Consider the following 11,780-nt stretch of genomic DNA (forward strand, 5'->3'; position numbering starts at 1 on the left):
GACCCCCTCGCTGTACAGTGGGAAAATAAAAAAAAATTATTAAAAAAAAAGAAAAAAAGAAAAAAAAATTCTTCTTGCACTCCTGCTCTACCTATGCAAAGTGATGAAAAACCTGTCACATAACATGTTTTAAAATAACATCAATTCTTTATACTGTTCTGTCATACATCGTCCATCTCCTCTTGCACCTGTACTCCTGTTAACAGCCAGATTATGCAGAACCTCCTGTTAGATACCAAATTTTAAGGTAACATCATTTGCATAACACGCAAACTGGGACCACTCATGATTATAGAAAAAGTCGCTTTCTCCTTTGCCCTTGGTCTAAACTCTGGCTCTCTTCTCTGATAACATTCGGGCAATGCCACGACAGATGTCCTTGGTCTTAATGCTGTAAACAATGGGGTTGACAATAGATGGGAAGAAGAGGTAAGCACTGGCCATCGTGGTGGGCACCCAAGGGGGCGCATGGTGCCCAAAGCGGTGCACCATAGACAAGCCAATCATAGGCACATAGTAAGCCAGCACGGCACAGACATGTGAGCCACACGTGCTGAGGGCTTTCCTCCGCCCCATGCCCGTGGTAATACTCAGTACAGTGTGGAGTATGAGCCCATAGGAGACCACAATGAGCAGCGAATCTAGCCCAAAAGTGGAGCTGACAATGAAAAGTCCATAGATATTGTTGATAGAAATGTCCCCGCAAGGTAGATGGATAAGGTTGGGGTGGAGACAATAGGAATGGGAGAGGGTATTATGGCCACAGAAGGGCAGGCGCCTTAAGAGCATGGGCAATGGGGCCATGAGTATAATGCTCCTCAGCCCAATAATAGCGCCTGTGCCACAAATGCGGGGCGCAGTCAGGATGGCCGTGTAGCGCAGTGGATTGCAGATGGCCACGAATCGGTCGACAGACATGGCGAGCAGCACAGCCGACTCCGTGATGGAGAAGGAATGGATGGAGAACATCTGGAGAAGGCATGCATCAAAACCAATCTCTGTGGCGCCCAAAAGGAAGACGCCCAGCACGGTAGGCAGAGTGGATGCAGAGACACCCACCTCAGCCAGTGCCAGCATGGCAAGAAAAAAGTACATGGGCTGGTGTAGAGCCGTGTCTGTCCTGATGACATGGAGAATGGTGCCATTCCCAAGGAAGATGATGAAGTACATCAAGCAGAAGAGGATGGGTGTCCAGGTGTGCTCTGTCTCCAGCCCCGGGATGCCGACTAGAATGAAGGTTGTCGGCAAGAACGCCAAAGAGCTGTTGGCGTTCTTCATGTCGAAGTCACCTTCCACAAGATCAGTGCTACCTTGAAAGTTAAAAATAGTCCAGTGAGACGACATTATCGTGGAGAAAGCCTCCTGGACACTGAGGAAGAAGAAGACAAAGGTCACAGATTCAGGAGGCCAAGGTCTCATGCCTGAAAATTGAGCGATGGCCACCATCAGGATGCTCACAGTTTTAAGGAAGTTAAAGTCTCCATCAGAGGCAAGTTCAAGGTTAATAGAAAACCATCCAGGAAAATGTTCTGCACCTTGAATCTGCTAAAGGAGAAAGGGATGCCCTGTCTTGGTGTGAAATGTCTGAGTCTGGAAAGCTGCTCGGGAGACAAATATGTGTAGGCAGTCTCAGCATAAGATATGGAATAATGTCAGGGACAGATGAGCAGAGATATTATTGGTAAATATATATATAGATACAAGGCAATGACTCAGTAGATGAAGGCAGCTAAAATACCTGATAAACTAATATAGGTATATAAACATTTGAGTTCCAAAGCAAGGCCGAGAAGTGACAGTGACCAGAGCCCAGAGCAAGTGACCAAAAAGTTAAACTAGAAAATAATGGAGTTTGGACCCTCCCTGGATTTGGCTGTTCTGGGCTTTGAGGAAGCTCCCGAACAAATTCCGTGTAAAGGACAGAATGAGGTAGGAACCAAGGTTGGTAGATTTGTGTGGAGATTTTAAGGCTCATGAAAATATTCTGCTATGATTGAAATGGCGCAGAACCCCCTATGGGCCTCCCCTCCCCATGCCCTCTGCCTGCCTTTGTCCGTAGTAAAACTTGAGTCAAAGAAGAAGTTTAACCAGAGAAATGAGAAAATGTAGACACAAAGGAAAAGAGTCAGACAAGACCAAACAGTAATAGTTTAGTCATTAAGCCAAGTTAAGGAGTCAAGGACTTTTACTTCCTGCTCAAGGGCAATGGATAATATTCTGAGCCACCTCCTGTGAGCTGTTTTGTAGATACTGCAACCCCCACCAGGGAGAAGAAGTTAACTGCATTGTGACCAGATTGTAGCCATGACATTAGCTGTTACAGTTCTGAGAAATGGGCTCAAGGACATGGGAACAGACCCATCCTGGAAGCGAAGATTAACTGTACTTCACAAAACACAATGACCAGACCATCACATGACCAACCTCAATATGAGCGTCAGGGCTGACTGTGCTGTTTCTGCCCACGGTGTAGCCAAAAGCAGCCTCTGGGCACCGGCGCCCACTAAGTCTTGGACACAGAGTTTTGAGTGAAACAGAAAGAACAGCTTGATTGCTTTGCCAGGCCAAGGAGGACACAGTGGGCTAATGCCTCAAACTGTGTCCTGTCTTGAGAAGGGCTAGTGAGGGGTTTTGTAGGTTTAGCTTAGAAGACAGGGTTATTGATTCAGGTGTCTATATAATCCTCCATGCATAGATCACTCCAGAGTCACCGAATCCAGTGTCAGTAGGTTCAGTGATGGTGTCCGGTTGTCTTCAGGGTTACTGTCCCTTAACCATTTCTCTGGAACGAAGATTGCTTACAGGGAAGGGGTGTCAGGGAGTGTTTCAATTACAGAAGAAAATGCTAGGTGTGATATAACTGTAACTAGAAAGTAACCATCAGTCAAAGACAGCAGTAAAGTAAGGAAGAGACCATTTGTGAAAAGCCAGACTCTAAGTGCAATGTAACTTTAACTGGAAAGTAAACATTAATAATACGTTAGTGGGCCAAAGCAGGACATAACATAATGGAGACTCTTAACTAGCTTTTAGCTGTAACAGTATTTCCTAATCATTAACTCCTGAGTCAGCCTTTTGTGACTGAGGGGAGGCCTGGGAGGCTAAGGGAAAAGGCTCTTATTTCAAAACACAAAGATTTAAGATCTGGTACATGGTTTCAGTAGCTCCCTCCCTCTGCCTATAGAAGCTCTTGCCCCCAGGTTGACTGGGTGCCCGTGGGGCCAGTCAGCTTTGGGCAGGAGCCCACCCTCCCCCCAGTGGCTGGCAATCAAAATAAGCCAAACTTTCTTTTCTGCCCACCTTGACTCTTCATTGGCTTTAGAGTGAGGTGCAGCCGGACCCCGCTTTTGGTAACCATAATGGTATAGACAATTTCAGTTCGGTCCTCAGAGAGAAACCACCTGATCCACTGGAGCAGCAGCTCAGACACACCTCTGAAGGCACTGCAACAACAACGGACCTTTACAGACTTTCAAGGAAGGTTCTCCTGGGCAGGACAGGAAGGCCAGGGAGGGAAGGAGAAAACCCGCTTCCCCAGACTGGGTATGTCTGAAGCTGCGTACTGTCAGGGGCAGCACAGGAAAAGCAATGGGATTCTGGCCAGACAGGGTAGGGAGGACCTCTGCGGGTCTTTTTCAACACGTTCACCTACATGTGCATGTGTGCACACACACACACCTGCTCCATTTGCACACGCGCATGTCTCCATCCCGGCTGAACAACCTCCCCGAGGTGACCTCTCGATGCAGCCACCGCTGAACTGACAGGGATCTTCCCGTGACCCGCTGGGCATTACTAAGGTCTTCTCTACCCCGCACGTCTCTGGTCGACCAGCACGGCCTTGTTTCCCTGGCATCACAGAGTCCTGCACCGGCTCAGTGCATCCTCTCTGCACTGTTCAGCCCCAAGCCAAGGAACCTACTTGGCCCTCACATACTCAGAGACAGTCCCACAGGCCCCGAGGTCTTTTCTCTACGCTAGTTTCAGCTAGGGTACGTGTGACTCTGAAAGACAAGGCTGGAATATAATGAGAAGGACTGTGAGGGAAAAAGCCCCTTGATTCTAAGTGTAAGGAAATACTTTCCTCAGAAAGAGAATTTCGGCTGAGACTGGAGGAATTAGGCTTTTTCCAGGCAAACAGGGCTCACACTTTCTTCAAAGATCTCGAAAGGCAATCATTCCCCTGTGTTTAGGATTTGTACGACAGCGGGTTTCAGGTTGGGAGAGGTTAAAAGACATCATTTAGTTCAGAGTCCACTGTAGTTAGACACGACGGATCTGCAGAAAGAGGGGACTGTGACCCCGTTCACACCACATCCTTGGAAGTGGACAGAACTGGAGGCGAAGCTGTGCGCAGTTCACCTGGACCTGCCTAAGCTTCGCGGAGCTTCGTTTCATCATTTTAAAGACAGAGATGCGGCTACTCACCTCGGAGAGTGGCCCTGAAATCATGTGAGATCTTAGCAGGCATTGAATGCGGTGGTTCCCCACTCTTGCTGCCTCCTTGCTTGGGCATTCTCAGAAGGCCTCATTCAGAGTCAGACTTTGTCCCCACACTTCTGTTAACAATGATCTTGTTTTTTGGTCATTGCCTGAGTTGTATCAACTCCAAACACATCTTTGAGGAAAACAAGGGCACTAGAACTTTCTACGTTACAGCTGAGAATATAAACAAGATTGTATGCACTGAGTGACTAACTCAAGACCTTATGATGGCTCAGCTACTTCTAAAATCCAAGGGCGTCTGGAGTTTTTGTTTTGTTCTTCACTGGCCAAGTCTAGGAAATACTTTGTGTCTCATCCTGTCACACGGGCTCAGGAAGCTAGAAACCTGACTGCTGACTAAGGAAACCTCCAGAGGGTTAACTGTGAGATAGAGTGAAGCCTCCTTTGTGGAAGCTGCTCCAAGAGGCAGGGCTGGGGCTCATGGGCTTGAGCACTCACCACAAGCAGAGCTGACCTCTGACCATCAAGAGGGGATGGGGAGCCCACGTCGGCAACCCCCCATCACCTTGGCATCGACTTCTCCTGGTCCTAGGGCTGGGGTGCTGCTCCCTTCTTTGTAGGCTGATCAGCTCCAGGGAGTGGGAGGAGGGAGTGGGACTTAGATTCCCTGAGGAGAAATTACCCTGGGAATTGCATCACCCTTTTCAGTATCAAGGGACCCTTACAGGAAACAGGCAAGGGTACGGCGTCAGACCCTCTGTGAAATGAGAATAATAATAGTATGCATCTACTATGAAAATGAGATAATTTATATGCAGTAATTATCTATAATATAAATATCTATACATTATAGTTCTAGATAAATATATATATATTGCTTAGAAAAGTGTATGGCTTATAAAAATGAACTATAAGGGTTTGCCATTATTATAACTATTATAGGACAATTATATTCTGGAAAAATAAATATAATAAAATAAATATATTATACACATGCACCCACATGTTCACTGCAGCCCTATTCACAATAGCCAAGACATGGAAACAACCCAAATGTCCATCAACAGACGACTGGATTAGAAAGATGTGGTATATATACACAATGGAATACTACTCAGCCATAAAAAAGAATGACATAATGCCATTTGCAGACACATGGATGGAACGAGAGACTCTCATACTGAGTGAAGTCAGTCAGAAAGAGAAAGCCAAATACCATATGATATCACTTATAACTGGAATCTAATATACAGCACAAGTGAATATTTCCACAGAAAAGAAAATCATGGACTTGGAGAATAGACTTGTGGCTGCCTGATGGGAGAGGGAGGGAGTGGGAGGGATCGGGAGCTTGGGGTTAACGGATGAAAACTATTGCTCTTGGAATGGATTTACAATGAGATCCTACTGTGTAGCACTGAGAACTATGTTTAGATACTTACATCGCAACACAATAATGGGAGGAAAAATTACGTATACATGTATATGTAACTTGGTCCCCATGCTGTACAGTGGAAAAAAATAAATAAAAATAAAGTATTTAAATAAAATAAATACAATATAAAAATAATATGTTAAATCTACTTTGCCTAAGCTCTGCAAATGGAACAGCAAAACAACAGTACATCTGTTTACAACATGGTTTATTTAATATTTTCAGCCCATTGTTGAGAACTGCTGCTCAAAAAAAAAAAAAAAAAAAAGATTCCTTTCAAAGTGCAACTGCTCTTCGATGAAGCACCTGCTCACCCAAGAACTCTGACGGAGGAGGGCACAAGAGTACTACTGTTCTCATGCCTGCTAACAATATCTATCCTGTGGCCCATGGGTCAAGGAGTAATTTCTACTCTTCCATCTTATTATTTCTAAAGTACATATATTGTAAGGCTAAAGCCGCCATAAATAGTGATTCTTCTGATGGACCTGGGCAAAGGAAATTGAAAAAAACTTTTGGAAAGTATTCACCATTCTAGATGCCCTCAAGAACATTCTTGATTCATGGGAAGAGGTCAAAATATCAACATTAACAGGAGTCTGGAAGAAGGTTCAGCCCTCATGGATGACTTTGAGGGGTTCAAGACTTCAATGGGGGAAGTAACAGCAGATGTGGTAGATTTAGCTTCTCCTAAAATGAGGAGTGGAGGAGTGGAGCTTGAAGATATGACTGAATTGTTGCAATCTTGTGATAAAATTTTAACGGATGAGGAGTTACTTCTTGTCAATAAGCAGAAAAACTGGTTTTTTTAGATAGACTCTACCCATGGTGAGGATGCTGGGAAGGTTGTTGAAATGACAGTGAAGAATCTAGACTATGACATAACCTTGGTTCATAAAGCAAAGGCAGGGTTTGAGAGGATCAACTCCGATTTTGAAAGAAGTTCTCCTGCGGGTGAAATGCTGTCAAGCAGCCCTGACTGCTACGGGGACATCATTTGTGAAAGGAAGAGTCAATGGGTAGAGCAAACTTCACTGCTGTCTTATTTTAAGAAACTGCCACGCCCACTGTCATCAACCATCACCCTGACCAGTCAGCAGCCATCGACGTGAGGCAAGACTCTCCACCAGCAAAAAAAAAAAAAAAATTAGGAGTTCCCTTCGTGGCTCAGTGGTTAACGAACCCAACTAGGTTCCATGAGGATGAAGGTTCACTCCCTGGCCTTGCTCAGTGGGTTAAGGATCCAGTGTTGCCGAGAGCTGTGGTGTAGGTTCAGATTCGGCTCGGATCCCAAGTTGTTGTGGCTGTGGCATAGGCCAGCAGCTGTAGCTCCAACTGGACCCCTAGTCTGGGAACCTCCATATGCTGAGGGTGTGACTCATTAGTTAATGGTTAGACTTTTTAGTAATAAAACGTTTTAAATTAACTGTTTTTCAGTCCTGATTCTATTGCAAACAATAGACTACAGTATAAACATAACTTATATACTGAGATACCAGAAATTTTGTGTGACTTGCTTTATTGTGATATTTGATTTATTGTGGTGGTATGGAACCAAACCCATAATCTCTCTGAAATATGCCTGTATATTATATTACATTATATCACATTATATATTATTATCAGCTCAACCCAAACCTCCTCCCCACTTCCTGAGTGAGATTTTAATCTTTAGATTAAAATCATGAAGTGACCATTTTATTTAATCAGTAGCTAAAATGTATTAAGAGAAAAGTAACCTTGATTAGAAAAAAAATCCAGATAAAGCCTGATGAAGTAAGAAATTATCCATTTTACCTTTTTGGGTGATATAAACATCAGAGCTGTGGAAATATATGTCAATCTGTATAAATTCATTCAGCAGTTAATTCTACATTCACTAAATACTGATAGAGTAGCTAGTATATTCCAGGCACTGTAGGGACCCCTGGGGGTACATAGTAAAGAAAAGAGACACCCTCCATACCTTATTGAACTTGAAATGTACTGGACCAGAGAGGCATTGAAAAAATAAAACGATACAAAGGTAATTACTTGGTTAAGTGAAAATTCTTATTTTCCGTAAACAAGCATATGGGAATGAATCTAGGGCAGTGCTAAGAATTGGAATTTCTAGGTTAAAGAGTGTGTGCTTTTTAAGTTGACACATACAACAAAACAGCCGGCAAAATACTGAAGGATGCTAGATTAGGTTACCACCTGTCCTGGGTGGAAATGCGTGTTCTCTGCATGTGCATCAACTCATTTCATGAGTATATGAAAGGGAAACATATGCATCAGAAATACCTTAGCCTGGTTTTATAGAATAATATCTAAGAAGACCACCCTACAGAACTGCACTCATTTGACTGCCCTGCATACATTTTGTGTGCGTATTCTGTATTTATATTTGGTAGTAATGGCTATCTCTCCTGCCTTTTGCTTCCCATATGTCTGCTTCTCTTCCACTTCCTGTTTTCTGCAGCAGAACTCCAACCCGCTCCAAAAAGACTCTGAGATCATAGTCTTAAAACTTACGGCCCATGGGAACATGGAACTATCTTCAGAATGGTCCCTTCGGAGACTGTGGGCCAGAAGGTACAGACTCTATTCGCAGGGGTAGGTATAACAGAGACGCTCTCGTTCCCATCCCTGCTGGAGACAGGTTATATACTGACCAAGGAATCTAGGGGAGCCTTAGGCAGAATCTCTGCGCAGAGGTAAGGGAGAAGTTGAAATGATTTTCTTACAGGAGTACAGTGCAGCCCCCATGATGCTGCTCTACAGACCACCAACCAAGAGTGGGGTCTTCAACGGCTATTTCTGACATAGTCACTACCTGTTAGTCAGTGATAGGAAATGTGGAGATTGATTTAATATTTAACAATTCCTATTCTTTCTGAAAAATGCAGGACTGTGAATATAATAGCATTTCATGGCAGTAGAAAAATTCAAGTTAGGAAGAAACTTTTCTGAAAGTAGGCTGAAAAAACAGACACCAAGGGAGGCAGCAGAGAATGGAGAGTCCTGAAAGAGAAGTTAGGTATCTTCTTACCAACGGCCAGAGCACCTCTGATTAGCCAGCTTGCCAGTGTTCTTAAGGATGCTGAAGAAAATACATTTGTCACAATGGAGGGACTTTTACAGTCTCCATTCTCACCCTAAACGTAGTGAGCGGCAGAGATTTTTTTTATCATTCTTTCCATCATTCTCTTCTTCTTCTTTTCCATCCAACCTACTGTTTCTTTCCTCTTCCTTCTCTTTCCTCATGCCTACTGCTTCCTAAACTTCCTTTTCTTTGCTTTCTTCGTCTGCTTCTCTGGGTTGAAATGTAATTCTCAGAAGATGGGGTAGGACCCTCTGCATATTTCTCAGGGTAAAGGGTAAACTTTGCTCATCATCCCTGACCTGAGAGAGCGAGGTCCAAGATTAGCCTTTCCCTCCAACCTCTTTATTTTAACATCTCTGCTCCGTCTCTCTTGAATGTCATCCTTGTATACAAGAACAGGTCAAAACCTCAAGTTCTCATGTTTGCCATATGTTCCACTATGATCTAAGGACAAAGGGATTCACGATGCTTTAATAAGAAATGTTTGGGGTCTTAACTTGGTCGCTGCTTGTTCAATGTCTGTACCTGTCTTGGCTTAAGGTTTGATGCTATTTATCTACAAGGGTTTATCAAATGCTTTAGTGAGGAACACCTGTTGGTTTGATAGGTGACTGTTTGAATTTGAATTCACATGAAAATTCGTATTAAATGAAAAATACTGAAGGCATTTGGGATATAGTCTATTATCATGTGCATGGCTTTTATATCTGTTTCTTTACATCAGTATGGCTGTGCATCTATACATTTTGTCTTAGTGATTTGTTACATTTGCTACATCCTCAACATCCTCAATTTGCAAAGCCCTTGCTTCTCATATTAATCCAGTCCTTGCACACGAAAAAAGTACCAAGAACAGAATATTTTGGTGCAGAAGTGCAGAGGATACTATATCACCTCTCAGCACTGCTTACACTATTAATGGTCATAAGTGGTCTGCCCCTTGGATTCAAGTGTGTCAATCAGGCACCTTCCTTTTGGTTCCGTCAGGAAAATAAAACAGACAGGAAACAGTATCGCTGGTACTTTGCACTGTAATAAGAGAAAAACTAATCATTTGAAACTGTTCTTGTGTACTTTCCCCCCTTCTTTTCTTTGTAGGAATGGACCGTAACTTCTCCTATTCCAGCCACATCCAGAATGTCCCATCAGAATATAACCATATTCCACCCATCCACATTTTTTCTTTTGGGAATCCCAGGGCTTGAGACTGTCCATGCCTGGATTTCCCTGCCCTTCTTTTGTTTTTACTTAATGGTTCTTATTGGAAATGTCACAATTTTGACAGTCATATGGACAGAGAAGATTCTCTGGGATCCCATGTTCTTCTTCTTGGCCATTCTATCAGTCACAGATCTGGCCCTTTCCACAACCTCAGTGCCACGTATGTTGGGTATCTTCTGGTTTGATGCTCATGAAATTGGCTTTGGAGCCTGTGTGGCCCAGATGTTTTTCATACACACCTTCACAGGAATGGAGTCTGCAGTCCTGCTGGCCATGGCCTTTGACCGCTACGTGGCCATCTGTGCACCACTCCACTACACCACCATCCTGACCGTCTGGGTCCTGTTGGGGCTTGCACTTGGTGTTGTATTGGGCACAGTGACACTCACACTACCCATAGTGTACCTCATTTACCGTCTGCCCTTCTGCGATGCCCGTATTATTGCCCACACCTACTGTGAGCACATGGGCATTGCCAAGTTGGCTTGTGCCAACATTCGAATCAATGCCATCTATGGTCTCTTTGCTGCTTCCTTCCTTGTCTTTTTCCTCATACTGGTTGGAATCTCCTATGGCTACATCCTTCATACCGTTTTCCACCTCAAATCCCAAGATGCACGTCACAAGACACTGAGCACTTGTGGCTCCCATGCTGCAGTCATGTTGGTTTTCTACACACCCTCTCTCTTCTCGTTCCTCACTCATCGATTTGGTCAAAAAATACCCCCTTACATCCACATTCTTGTTGCCAACGTCTATGTGGTACTTCCACCTGCCCTCAACCCTGTCATCTATGGGGTAAGGACCAAGCAAATCAGAGAGTGCGTGATTCGAGTGTTGACTGGCAAGTAAGGAACATTCCATTCGGTGATCTTTAGGTGTGAAATCTGCATATAGCAACGATATTGACACCACCTCCACATTAATATTTGATAAGAAGATGCCGGTTTACTTTCCCACATGAGCCGAACAGTAACGGGAGCCCCAAAATGACGCGCCCTGATCAGATAATCCAAGCCTTTTGAAATACTTCCCATTTTAAGGCTTTTGGTAAATTCTTTTTAGTTTTACTGATGGGCAGCCTCTGACTATGGTAGTTTATTACATTCAAGGAAAAGAGACCAAATAGATCCCTAGAATTCAATCTCTGGGAGTTCCTCTGATTAAATTTGCTGTGAAATAGAATTCTCTGTGAATTTACTACTGGTCTAAGCCTATTCCAATACTCTATTGTGAACATTCAGATACATTTTAGAGTACAGCATAGTCCTATAATATTCTTTTCAAGGGTCACTTCTGTATTTTCCCTGTTTCGTCTCTCAAGGAACCGTCTCCATGATACTGCCTCTGTCTTACCTCCTGAAGATAATATTAAGGAAACATTTCAAAAAGATGGCAAAACTAATCAACACTTCCCCCTTCAAAAAAAAAAAAAGGATGATTTAAATAATTTAAGTGTTGACTATCAATCCATTCCCAGGTGAATGTAAAATAAATGAGGACCCTTGAGAATGCAATGCGTGTTCTAAAGAAAGGAAACCTGGTTTTACAGATTGAAACACAGAATTAAGGGCTGCAGTGATCTTAACT

At 43.5% G+C, this 11,780-nt stretch overlaps 1 protein-coding gene and 1 pseudogene across 1 annotated transcript; one reads left to right on the plus strand and one right to left on the minus strand.

Moving 5' to 3' along the window:
- LOC100517723 lies at positions 91–1,278 on the minus strand (annotated as a pseudogene).
- LOC100511826 (olfactory receptor 52J3-like) lies at positions 9,939–11,103 on the plus strand. Its single transcript, XM_013989471.2, has one exon. The coding sequence runs from the start codon at positions 10,107–10,109 to the stop codon at positions 11,040–11,042; it is 936 nt and encodes a 311-aa protein (XP_013844925.2). The 5' UTR covers positions 9,939–10,106; the 3' UTR covers positions 11,043–11,103.

The sequence above is a fragment of the Sus scrofa genome, chromosome 9 (genome assembly GCF_000003025.6).
Source record: "Sus scrofa isolate TJ Tabasco breed Duroc chromosome 9, Sscrofa11.1, whole genome shotgun sequence".
NCBI lineage: Eukaryota > Metazoa > Chordata > Mammalia > Artiodactyla > Suidae > Sus > Sus scrofa.